The sequence below is a fragment of the Canis lupus genome, chromosome 16 (assembly GCF_048164855.1).
Source record: "Canis lupus baileyi chromosome 16, mCanLup2.hap1, whole genome shotgun sequence".
Lineage (NCBI taxonomy): Eukaryota > Metazoa > Chordata > Mammalia > Carnivora > Canidae > Canis > Canis lupus.
The window spans coordinates 5503402-5516660 of record NC_132853.1 but is presented as its reverse complement, the minus strand read 5'-3'; the positions used below and the strand labels follow the sequence as shown (position 1 = coordinate 5516660).

Below are 13259 nucleotides of genomic sequence, written 5' to 3'. Positions count from 1 at the left end.
ACTATAAGCTCCACCTGGGCCTCCTTGGCCAGGGCCTGGCCTGGAACGGCTCCTTGGTGGGCTGTTAGGGTGATCATTTTCATCGGCGCTTTGGGGGCTGCCAGATGCGCCCCAGCAGCTGGCCCTTCAGGGGGTGGGATGGGAGGGTGGGGTGCATAGGGAGACCAGCCTGGAGTCTGGGCCCTCCCACTCCCCCCCCCCCCCCCCCGCAACTCCCCCTCCAGCCCGAGGGCCCCCCACCCAGCGACAAAGCCCGTGGCACTTCCTCTGCGCGCCTGGCAGGCCGCCTGGCCCGGCCCCTTCTCTAAGGAAGCGCATTTCCTGCCTCCCAGGCCGGCCTGGATGAGCCCGGAGCTCCCCACCGCTGCCTGTCAGACCCCCCAGCCTCCAGCTGCATCCCCAGGCCCGGACCTGCCGCTGCCGCCTCCGCCTCCACCGCCCCAGGCCCCGGCACCCCCGCCCTGCTCATCCTCTGGCCGTGACCCCCGGCCGGCCCGGCGCCCCTGTGCCCACTTCTCCTGACCCCTCCGCCGCCACCTCAGAAGGCTGGAGCGGGGACGCCGTCGCTCCGGCCGCCTGTTCCCCTCGGGTCCCCGCTCGCGCCCACGCCGGCCCCCACACCCACCCGCAGCCCTGCCCCTGGACACCGGATAAGGCCCCGTGCGCAGACCCCCTGGTGGACCGCATGGACCGCACCGCGCTTCCCCTGGTCGTCGCCCTACTCCTGGCCATCTGCAGCCTCAGACATACAGGTAGGTGTCGGGGGACCCTGGGGTGGGGTGGGGGACCCTCGGCCCCATGTGCTCCCGGCATCTCTCCTGGTCCTGACCTCATGCCCAGTGGGGCTGTACTGGGGGGCTTGGACACCAGAGGGGGGTACCCACCATCCCGTCTTGGCTAGATAGAGAACTTTCAGCCCTAAAAGTCTCAAGCATAAAGGGATGAGTTATTTGCCTTAATCCCGGCCTCTGGCCTCTGCCCTACCAGCTAAGTCTAGTTTCTCCCCAGAAAGCCTAGGTCGCAGAGTGTGTGCAGTCGGGGGAGGGCCTCCTGCCCTCTCTGGGCCTTCAGGTTCCCATCTGAGGAACCCGTGGGAAGGAGGGCCTGTGGATTCGCAGTCAGCACTAAGGCTCTTGGTTCAAAACTCACGTGGTTACTTCCTCCTGGTGTGATGTTGGGGGGACTACCTTTGGGCCTCTGAGCAGAGCAGGGATGGCAACGGAACTCCTCTGGGGCAGCTGGGGGGCCGGTGGTGAGGCCATGCTTAGAGAGCGAGCTCCAGAGCGGGCTGGAGGATTCTGTGTTGTTATTGAGGCTTTATGATTCGCTTTAAATTCCTGCCTCTCACCTCCCCAGGGCCCCTGAGCGGCTCCCAGAACATTCTTGAACATAGGGCTCTCCCTCTGTCTCTACTTACTTTCTCTTCCTCAAGATGCTGCAGGGTGGGGACACGGGCCCAGGGCTCTGCAGGGGCTTCTCTGTCTGGGGGCTTTCCCAGGTGGTCATGGTTCTGCGGCCTTCCAAAAGTGACCAGATGAGGGACCATGAGGAGCTGGGGACTCCAGACCTTCATCCCACTCTCATCCCACTCATGCCGGCCTCGCTGTGTCCACTCCGCAGGACAGCCCGGTGGGCACCCTTCATCTATGGCACATCCAGAAACTGTCTAAAGGATCTGGGGGTGGGGAGGAGAGAGTGTAGGGGAAGAGCACAGCAGTGGCCACCCTCCCCACCTGATCCCAACCTGTGGACTTTAAAGCCCCTAGTTCTTGGTCTCTAAACGCCTACCCCTGTCTTACTGATCACAGGAAACTGTCTCAGACATTAAGTGACCGAGCACAGATTTCACCCTAGGCTTGTGGTTCCTAAGCATGTGTAATACGCACCCTCCACCCCCATAGAGCTCCCCGAAACCCGGTAAGATGGCTGCCTTTATCTCCACATTTCACAGGAGAGGAAGTAGAGGCTGTACCTGCCAGGTTCACACAGCTTAGACAGAAGCCTACCTGGGCTCCACGATAGGCCTCCAGGCTGCCCTTTCTCCTGCCTCCCCCACGTGTCTAACTTGATAACACTGTCTTCTTCATCTCATCAGAGAAAGATCTGTGTAGAGCTTTAGGGTCTGGTTCTACGGGATGGAAAGCAATGGTGTGCTGGCAAATAATTAACAACAGGGGTGGAGGGTGTTGGGGATAGTGTTTGTTAATGTCCAGGGTATTAATGTTCTCACATGGCTGATTGCAAGCTACCAACTCACCAACCTTGCAGTTGGGATGCGGTGTCCATAGACCCTTTGGTATCTTTGCCACACAGATGCAACAGACATCTGACCTCAAGAGCATAGGTTTAGAAAAATGGAGCAAAATAGCTAGGAAATAGTGAGTTTTGACATTTATTACCATTTTTAAAATGTAATTTATTTTTAAGCTTGTAAAACTTAAATTATTTTAAAAGATTTTATTTATTTATTCATGAGAAACAGAGAGAGAGGCGGAGACATAGGCAGAGGGAGAAACAGTTTCCCTGCAGTGAGCCTGATGTGGGACTCGATCCCAGGACCTGGGATCACGATCTGAGCCAAAGGCAGATGCTCATCCACTGAGCCACCCAGGGGCCCCTAAAATTTAATTTTTTAAGATTTTATTTTATTTTTTTTAATATTTTACTTATTTATTCATTAGAGACAGAGAGAGACAGAGAGGTGGAGACACAGGCAGAGGGAAAAGTAGGCTCCATGCAGGAGCCCCATGTGGGACTTGATCCTGGGGTTCCAGGACCATGCTCTAGGCCAAAGGCAGGCGCTAAACCGCTGAGCCACCCAGGAATCCCCTAAGATTTTATTTTTAAGTAATCCCTACACCCAATGTGGGGCTCAAACCTACAACCCCGAGATCAAGAGTCATATACTCCACTGACTGAGCCAGCCAGGTGCCCCAAAATTTATTTTTTTTAAAAAGATATTATTTATTTACTTGAGAGAGAGAGAAAGAGGGGCAGAGAGAGAGGGAGAAGCAGACTCCCCTGCTAAGCAGGGAGCCCAACGCAGGGCTCGATCCCAGAACCATAGGATCATGAGCTGAAGGCAAACGCTTAACCTACTGAGCCATCAGGGTGCCCCACAATTTAATTTTTAACAATGGCTGTGTTTATTTTTTTTATTATTTTTATTTTTTTAAAGATTTTTTATTTATTCATAATGATAGATAGATAGATAGATAGAGAGGCAGAGACACAGGCAGAGGGAGAAGCAGGCTCCATGCACCGGGAGCCCGACGCGGGACTCGATCCCAGGACTCCAGGATCGCGCCCTGGGCCAAAGGCTGGCGCCAAACCGCTGAGCCACCCAGGGATCCCCACAATGGCTGTGTTTAATCGCAGATTACAAAACCTGATAATTTATCAGCTTGCTCCTGGGAGCAGGTTCTAATACCCCAGTAGTCATACAGTTCAAGGACATTCCAAACCATCCAGCCCAGCTCTGTGACAGTCTGGGAAACTGAGGCCCATGGAGGGCAGACAGAGGCCCAGGTCAGGGTGTGGAACCGAGATCCTCACGCTGGGAGTGGGGTGGAAGTGACCAAGGCATCCTCAGTCAGGCTGGAGAAGGTTAAAATGGGTGAAAAAGAGGTCCAAGAAGGAGTCCAGCCTTCTGGGAATACAACTTGGCAGAATGTCTCAAAACCCTAATTTGTGCACCAGCTCAACCTTCAGCCCTGTGGAGTCACGTGCCCAACTCTGTAAGGACCTGTATGATCCATAGGTACCTGTAACAAAAACCCATCAGCCTAGGCCCTAGCAAATGAATTATTTTTTAGTGAAATACCCTGCGGCTGAAATGGAGAAAAACCTGACCCTGTGTCTACACTACTGTGGACAGGTGTCTGGGACACAGTGTTGGGTGCTGAAGCAGCAGTGACTCCATTTCTATCAGAATCAAATAGGAACAGTGCATGGTACACATGGGGACAATCTCGATGTTCCTGATCAGCACAAGCTTCCTCTAGGGAATTGTCTCTAAGACACACTTTTCTGCCATGCTGTATTTTTTTTTTTTCCTAAAGAACAAACATGTAGATTTTTAAAGAGCAATTTAATTACATATTCACTTCAGACTACTCCTGAAAGAGCATAGATAAGAAGGGGGAAAATGACTTCCCAAGTTCTTTGATTAATATAGGCATTGTTAGCATGCTGGTGGGTTGCCTACTAGTTTTCGTCTAGTTTTTTTTTTTTTTTTCTGAAGATTTTATTTATTTACTCATGAGAGACACACACAGAGAGGCAGAGACACAGGCAGAAGGAGAAGCAGGCTTCCTGCCGGGAGCCCAATGTGAGACTCGATCCCAGGACCCCGCCATTATGACCTGAGACGAAGGTAGATGCTCAACCACTGAGCCACCCAAGTGCCCCTTTGTCTAGCTTTTTAAGGTAACTTTAATGCAGATGGGTCAATATTTGAGAATCTTGGGTACCCTTCTTATGACCCAGAAGGTTTCTATGTTGTCATGTAGACTCCATAACTGTCCCACTATGGTTCCAGAATATTCTTTCCCTTGAATGTGCCATCCTGTCGTTTGTCTAATGAATCCCTTATTGTTGAATATTTAGGTGGTTTCCCCAATAAGGCTAGTTATAAATACCACCACCAAGCACATTTTTGGTACATGCATCTCTTCCTGTATTTTGGAGTATTTCACTTGGATAGAGTCCCAGAAGTGTAGGGGTGCTGGGATTTGAGGCCCATGTTGGGTGGCTGGGATCAGAGTATTTCTGGTGTGGACAAGGCTTCACTGGAGGATGGGGCAGAGGCGGGACTTGGAGCCCTGTGGTACCTGCCACCTGTGTGGGGATCTGGGCCTCTCCAGAGAGGCGAGTGACATGGGACAGAGACAACAAATATCCATCTCTTCGAGCCCACACTCCAGAGCAGCTTCCCATTTGCCAGGAGGTAAAAGAGGAGCTGTGTGAGCCAGGAGAGGATGAGACCCCGGGGACAGTGGAGACAGGACCGTTGAGATTCTCTCTTGTCTCAGCCAGACAGAGAGTGACACTAAGACCTGGCTCCAGCCCTGGCACTGGGACCTCAGCCCTGGAGGCTGAAGAAGACCATCATCCTGGGCTGAGCTGACTTCGTACCTGGGACCAGGATGGGGGTGAAGAGACAAATGTTACTGCTGACACTGATTGAGCACCCACTCTCTGCCACACACACAATGCTCTAGACCTGATGGGTACCATCAGATTTAACCTTCACAAAAGCCCAGTGAAGTAGACACTTGTCTCCCCCATTTCACAGCTGAGGAGCCTGGGGCATAGGCAGGTGAAGAAATTTGCCCAAGTAACAGCCCAGAAATGAGCAGCTGGGGTTTGCACCCTGATTCTAACCACTGCAAAATACTGCCTGAGGGGCAATGAGGTTTGGTCCCCTTCTTGTCCCCGACACTGGCCCTCCCAGCTAGAGTGCCACTGGATTGGTTCCGACGAGAAGACTTTCACAATAGGGCTTTGAAGGTTGAATAGAAGTTGACCAAGAGGTCAAGTAAAGGAAGACCACTGGTCTGGGAAAGAGCAGGGCAGCTGCAGGGAATGAGGTGTGTTTGGAGGAGAAGCTCACCTCTGCCCAATGGGCGTAAGTACTCATGAAAACAGCTGCCGGGCCCGAGCCACCTCATGCATCATGGGTCCCCTGGGTGCCATGCAGCTGTCATCTGCACAGTCTCAGCAACTCGATGAGGAAGCTATTGTGATTGCCACCATACCCATTGTACAGATAATAACACTGAGGCACAGGAAAGAAGCTGGAAGTTGGCAGGATCAGGATCTGAACCTTGGTATCGATCAGATCCCTGCATTTCTTTTTTTTTTTTAAGCCTTTATTTATTTATTCATGAAATACAGAGAGAGGCAGAGACTTAGGCAGAGGGAGAAGCAGGCTCCTCAAGGGGAGCCGGATGTGGGACTCGATATGGGACTCCAGGACCACGTCCTGAGCTGAAGTCAGATTCTCAACCTCTGAGCCACCCAGGCGTCCCAGGTCCCTGCACTTCTTAATTCCACATTAGGTTGTGGAGTGTGGAGTTGTCCCTGCAGGCACTGAGGAGCCTCAGGGAAGACTGGAGAAGGGAGCCTTGAGGCCTCGCTGGGGGTGGCTGGGCTGGAAGTTGGGCCATCCGGGAGGCTGGAATGGGACCCTGAAAGGAGCAAAGGATGGTTGGATAGCTGGGTGAGTGAAGAAGAGAAAAAGCCTGTGAAAGGCTCTGCCCTGGCAGACACACAGCTGCGAGGTGGATCCTGTGTGCAAGAACCGGATCGCCTGGTTCAAGTACAGACACTGACACTTAATAGCGGGGCAGCCTCAGGCAATTTCTTGTAGCAAATTCTTATACCTGGAGGATCTTGTCTCCCCAGGCGTCAGATGGTTACAATAACAGTACCCATGTGTATGGCTGCTGCAAGGATCAAATGAATGAATTCATGTAAGGCCTCAAAACAGTGCCTGGCTCTCAGGAAGCATGATAGAAGCTGTTTTGCAAATGGAGAAACTGAGGCCCAGAGAAGTTAGGCTTTTGCTCAAGGTGACCATCGTTTTGAGGGGGAGAGCTGGGATTTGACCCAGGCTGTCTGGCTCTGGAGTTGCTTTCCTTGACCATTGTTCTCTGTGGCCTTTCAAGGTGCTGGGGTGCCCCACGTGGAAAGCCCCGAGGTGGCTCTGTGCTCATGGGTGGGGGCAGAGGAGGAAGGGGACAGAGGTGGGGAGGTGGCTCTTGGGTCTCTCACTCGGGCCAGGTCACCCAGGCCCCTAGCGGCGCCTCCTTCAAGCTGGGTCCCGGGAGGCCCTGGCGTTTCCCTTGGTGCCAGGGGATTGTTTTCAGCTCTGTCTGGGCCCGCCTCTGGCTCCGGGAGACAGGCCCGGGCGTCATACTCCCTCCTGTCTCCCCATTCTCGTCTGCGGGGTGGGGGCAGCCAGGATTCGAAAAGGCCCCAAAATAAATGGACCTCTTATCTGATCTCCCAGCCTGGCCTGTTATCTGATCATTACATAATGGGCAGGCCCATGGCCTCTCCTGCTGACGGCATGGAGGAGGTGGCCCTGGGCAGCCCAGGCAATCCAGGAGGAACTGGGGTTCCTGGAAGTCTGGGGAGGGGGCAGGGAAAGTCCGAAGGAAAGGAGGAAGGCACTGAGCTAATCTGCAGACCAGACCCCAGGTCATATGGAGAGAAGTGGGTCTGAGGCCCAGCCTGGTCAGCCATGTGCCATGTGACTCCAGCACATCCAACCTCTCTGGGCCTCAGTTTCCCCATCTGTATAGAAAGAGTTTGGACCAGGTAGCAGCTGAGAGGTCTGTGTTTGCTGATAGGGAAAGAGAGAGAGGGTGGGGAGCCCTGAGGGGCTTAGTGGGTCACCAGGGGGTAGACAGCAGGACATGCTGTCAGCCCTTGCATCTGTCGGGGTGAGGAAGTCTGCTGGCCTGAGGCTCCAGAGTCCTCCCCATCAGAGGTCTCTCACCTGCAGACCACCCCTTCCCACCACTTCACCCCTGCCCCCTAAGACAGTCCATTCTTCTCCAGTTACTGAAGTCAATCAAATAATTGTAACCAAAAGAACTGTTCTCATAGTCTTCCCAACATCCTCAATGGGTTATGTGGGTTCTAATTGTCCTTTTACAGATGAGGAAACTGAAGCCCAAAGTGGTGAAATCCTTCACTAAAGCCACATAGCTAGGAAGTTCAGGCCTGAGATTCAAACCCAGGTCGGCCTGGCTCCAGGGGCCTTGCCTTGAATCAAAATGCCACATGACACTTGCACTGTGACACCCACATACTGGACAGGGCCAGGACAAGGAGTTACAAGGCCTGGGCCTCCATGGCTGCCAAACGTCCTCGTCCTGAACTTCTCCCTCCCAAGGCGCTGCTGGCGGGTGGCATGGCGGTGGCCAGGGACGGCCATCTTAAGTCCTTCTCTGACCTCAAGGGGTCCTGAGCACAGGGAGGCGGGCTTTGGAAAAAGACAGCCCAATAGCCTGAGCCTCCCTACCCCCATCCCCTGAGCTGGCGACGGCTGGACGTGAGGCCAGCTCCTCCGCGCCCATCTTTGATCTCCAAGAAAACAGGAAGTGAGCGCGACAAGATGGAGACACAAACTTACAAACAGTCTCCCTTTCTCTGTCCTCCTTCCCTCCTCCGGAGCCCCCCCTTCCTTGGCACATTCCTTAGGACGAGGTGTAGGGGCCTCATTTCCTCTTCCTCCTCTGCTGGGTCAGGGTGAAATTCCATTCCCTTCCCTCAGGACCTGTGTTTCCGGGCAGCCCAGGGGCAGGCTCTGCGGCCCAGGCCTCCTCCCACTGTCGCCCTCTGAACCCAGGCCGCCCTTCTGGCTCGCTCTGTCCCTTGGGGCCAGGAGGCTCTCAACCCTCCTTGGCCCCATTCCTCCCAGCCTCCTCAAGGACCAGGATGGGAGGCTTTCTTCTCTGGATCTTATCTCTCGTCTCCCTTTAGAGTGAACCAGCCTGGAGGCTTGGAGTGTGTGCGCCTGTGAGCTAGGGTTGCCAGACATAGCAAGTAAAAATATAGGATGCCCAGTTAAATTTGAGTTTCAGATAAACAGTTAAAAATGTTTTTTTTTCAGTATAAATATGTCCCATGCAATATTTGGGATACACTTATACTTTTAAAAATTGATCGTTTTGGGATGCCTGGGTGGCTCAGTGGTTGAGCGTCTGCCTTTGGTTCAGGATGTGATCCCAGGGTTCTGGGATCAAGTCCCACATCGGGCTCCCTTCATGGAGTCTGCTTCTCCCTCTGTCTGTGTCTCTGCCTCTCTCTTTGTCTCTCATGAATAAATAAATAAAATCTTATTTAAAAATAAATAAAAATAAAAATTGATCGTTTTTTATTTATTTAAATTTAACTGGGGGTATCCTGCATTTGATCTGTCACCCCTACCCCTAGTCTCACTGTGATATTGGGCAAGAGACTTTTCCTTACTTTTTATTTTTTTATTTTTTTATTTATTTATTTTTTTAATTTATGATAGTCACAGAGAGAGAGAGAGGCAGAGACATAGGCAGAGGGAGAAGCAGGCTCCATGCACCAGGAGCCCGATGTGGGATTCGATCCCGGGTCTCCAGGATCGCGCCCTGGGCCAAAGGCAGGCACCAAACCGCTGCGCCACCCAGAGATCCCGAGACTTTTCCTTACTAAGCCTTAGTTTCTCTATCTATGGAATGGATATGTGATATCTACCTTGTGGGGATGCAGATAGCCCTAAGCCAGTGCCAAGCCCTAGGCCCTCAGAAAGTGGGAGTGATTGTCACCACCTTATTCTTATTTAGTGCTCTCTGGGCTGTGCTTCCCCAACAGGTCTTGCAGAAACAATCCATTGTGACTTACAGCCTGTGGACGCCGAGGTGACATACATTACAAGTCAGGTTTCTGAGGGCTGCGTGGCTCAGGTCCCCAATGCTACCGTGGAAGTTCATATTCTCTTCCTGGAATCCTCAAGGGTGAGTGCCTGATGGCAGGGTTTGGGGGAGAGAAAGACAGGACCAATGGGATGAGGGGAGCTTTCCTTGTGGCTGTCCCTGGAACAGTGGTCGACGTCCTCAACAGAGCCACCACCAGCAGGGAGATGTCGGCATCTCCCAGGGCCAGTAAGGGATGGCATTTCTGGGGTTGGCATCATGGAGGTCTTCTGGATGCCATAAGACCCAGGTGGGAAGGGCTGGGTTTGGCCAATAACTGGATGGAGAAGAGCCAGGTGAGTGGTGGAACGGACCAGGTGTGCTGTCACCTGTGCACCTGCAATGGTGGGGAGCTTGCTGCTTCTCAGGGAAATGAGCTCCCCTCTAGGCAGCTTGGATTTTGAACAAGTGCTTCCCTCACTGAGCTCAAATTTCCCCCACTGAACAACTGTGACGTGGCCAGGCAGCCCACAGAGATCGGAAGCCAGTGATGCCCCCTTGCAAACCGCCATCCCTACTGGGGTCCAGCCCTAGTCTAAGTTCCTCCTAATGATAATAACTCACTGAGTGCTTACTATGTGCTAGCTTCTGCCCCAGGCTCACTGTGTGCTGGATTCTACGAGAGGCTTACTATGTGCTAGGTACTATTAGGGATCTACTAAGAGCCAGGAATGGAGTTCAATATCATCCATATATGAAGCCTCCCAAGGGCCCATCTGTCAGAGTCTGTTAGTACCCCCACTTCTTGGAGGAGGAGGAAACTGAGGTGAGACTAGAGAGGTGAAGCCAACATGCCCAAGGCCAGAGATCACACTAGATTCCAGAAGACCACGAGCTCAGCTATCACCTGGCTCCCCAGGAGATCCATGTTCTGGCAGCATCTGGCCTGCCTGGGCTGGTGGCCACACCTGGCTGGTGTGGCATCAGGTCCTGATAGCAATTTAGTGGCGTCAGCTCAGCAAACCTATAGCCAAGCTGCCCCTGAAACTGTTGAGTTGCCCTACATTTGTGTGGTGATAAGACGGTGCCCAGACCACCAATATCGGGGGGCCTGCTCCCCACCGCCCTGCCTGCCACCAGGACTGTGGGCCTTGATAACCCCCAAACTGAGATAGCACCAGGCACACGTTACATGGTTTCCATAGCCATTGTCTTTTTTTTCAAGTTTGGTTAATGATATGGAACCTAAGATTGCCCTCTGTAAGTTCACTCTGTTCTGATGACCCAGTCTCTGTGCCTCCTCTGGGTGCCTGGGATTCCCCCACCCTAATTACTCAATAACAGGCCAGAGTCAGAGAAAAGCCCCCTGCCAAGTGCCTGAGTCTATGGGAAGCCTATGTATAGACAGCCAGCCAGGATCCAGGGGATTGGTGCTTTCTCGGGGAGCACAGGGCAGAGGTACTGCAGCTGCTGTGGGATTAGACAGGTCTTCCTGAAGGAAACAACACTCGGGTGGCCAGGAGCTCATGGGGTGAAGGAGAAAGTAGAGGAGAACAGAGGGCAGAGTGAATGCCCAGGCTGAGAGGACTGTGGGTCCAAATGGGGCTCACGGTGGCAGAAACTTACAGTTCACCTTGGGGCAGGACCAGGGAGATGCAAAGGCCCTGTCACTGTATATTAAGGAGTTTGGTCTTTATCCTGTGGGCAGTGAGAGTCATTGGAGGGTTTTTAGGGGCATAGGAGAATGCCAGTATAACTCATGTCATCCTGGAGCTCATGACAACAGAACCTCCCGTCATCCTCTGCCTCTTTCAGAGAATTCAGTCCATGGAACATCTGGTTTTTATTTGTTTATTTATTTATTTTTAAAGATTTTATTTATTTATTCATGAGAGACACAGAGAGAGAGAGACAGAGACAGAGACACAGGCAGAGGGAGAAGCAGGCTCCATGCAGGGAGCCTGATGCGGGACTCGATCCCAGGTCTCCAGGATCACACCCTGGGCCAAAGGCAGATGCTAAACCGCTGAGCCACCCAGGGATCCCCTACACACAGTTAAGAACATGGGCTCTGGAGCCAGACAGTCTTTGGATTGAACTTTGGCTTCCCAACTTACAGCAGCATGGCCTTGAGCTGCCTCTCTAGGCCCTGGCTTTCCACAGGAAATATGGGGACAATAATATTATCTCCCTCACGGGGACTTTGTAAGAATCCAGTGGGGTAGGGCAGGCAAATATTGAGGGCAGGCCTGCCCAAAGTGACCACTCATCTTATTGTAGCTCCACTTATTGTGGTTATAATGGCTCCTCTTTGACCTCCAAGACCCTCTTCTTGCTGGGCATGCTATAGTTTCCAGAACATCTTCACATCAGTCAACTAATTTGATTCCCAAAGGTTATCGCTACAGTTAGCTAAGGCAGGGGCCATGAATCTCTTCTCAGAGGGAGAAACTGAGGTCCAACCTGATAGAGCTGGGCCTCCCCACCAGGTGGTCCTGGCCTTCCTGCCCCAAGGGCCCATGATCTCACTAGACCCTATGCTGTGACATGGAAGGCACCTCCCTCCCCGTGTAGCCCTAGGAATCAGGTCCACAGCCTGAGAGTCCACCCCCGCCCCGCATACACACTGCTCTGTACCCAGCCTGTGTAGGCATTGACAGTGCAGAGAGAAAGCAGACCCGATCTCTGCCCTTGAACTACTCTCAAGCCAGGGGAGGTAGAAGCAGGTATCAGCAGCCCTGGTACTGAGTGATGGGATTGGCAGTGGGGGGCACACTGGCCATGGAGGGAAAGGGGGATTAGTGAAAGGCTCTGGGTGTCTAGCCAGACAGAGGGGAGAGGTGAAGGGCATTACTAGGCAGGGGGCACTGCACAAGTAAAGATCTAGAGGCCAGAAACATGAGCTGGCCTCAACAACCAGCGCAAGCCCTCCCGACCTTTGGCTGCCTTCTTCAAACTCTGGCACACAGAAACAGCTTCCCTGTCCACCCAGGCATAGCCTCCGAATCCTCAGATTTCCTGTGGGTGGGTGTACATGAGCTGTGGCAGCCAACAGGCTCAGGGAAGAGAGATCCATGGCAGACAGACCAGGGGGCTGTTGGGCAGGGGCTCTATCTCACTGGGTCCCTGAAGGCAGGCTGGAGCCTGGATTCCGGGAGGGGGCCCGGGGTCACATCCTGACCCGCGGAGACAGGAAACTGGCCTGGTGTCTCAGCGATTCCCGTCACTCTGCACAGATCTGCTGTCTTCCTAACAAACCCCAGGCAGCCAGGCCAGAGCTGGGGCAGCCGCTGATTCACCCTGCTTCTGGGCAAACCTGGGGAACTGAAGACACTCCACCCACCCCCAAGCAAATGGAACCTGCCAGGCTCTTGCACTGACTCATTCTTGACCAGAGGGGCAGGCCAGGCTGCTCAGGCAGAGAGGGAGAGTGGGAGGGGGCCTGGGCTCCCCCAGACCATCCCAGGAGGCCGTTCGTGAGGCCCACACGGCCCTCCGCTGGCCTTCTTCCAGCTGCATTCCTCCTCCAGGATAGGGTATCTGCAAGGCTAGAGGGACATCCCCATCCAGAGCCTCACCTGTCCCCGAGTTCGTGCTCTGGGTCCCTGGGCTCCAGAATTCCCTGCCCATATGTGCTGCGCCTCCTCCTGGGGCTGCGTGGGGCTCTTTCTAGTCCCATTGTCTAGAGGGGGTTCTGTGTGGCTGGTGGGAGCTCCTCCAGACCTAAGAGGGGTGGGATGAGGTGATTATTTGTAGGGGCCAGACACAGCAGAGCTTGGGCGTTCAGGCTGGGTCTCTCACATTTATGCTCACGAAGAGCAGGTGAAAAGAAAAGAGGGTGGGCTGGGAGTTTGTATT

General features: G+C 53.4%; 1 protein-coding gene and 1 long non-coding RNA gene across 2 annotated transcripts in view; one reads left to right on the top strand and one right to left on the bottom strand.

Moving 5' to 3' along the window:
* Positions 1-332: 332 nt before the first annotated feature.
* The window catches only part of ENG (endoglin), a 31863-nt gene continuing 18936 nt past the window's right edge, over positions 333-13259 (top strand). The window contains exons 1-2 of the mRNA XM_072778030.1: positions 333-752; positions 9361-9503. Coding sequence (XP_072634131.1) covers positions 686-752; positions 9361-9503 — 210 coding nt within the window. The 5' untranslated portion in view covers positions 333-685. The remainder of the gene's footprint in view (positions 753-9360; positions 9504-13259) is intronic.
* Positions 4222-8328, bottom strand: LOC140605779 (uncharacterized). The gene is made up of 2 exons (XR_012008334.1): positions 8147-8328; positions 4222-6191 (listed from the first exon to the last, which is right to left on the bottom strand). It is a non-coding gene; the product is annotated as an uncharacterized lncRNA (long non-coding RNA).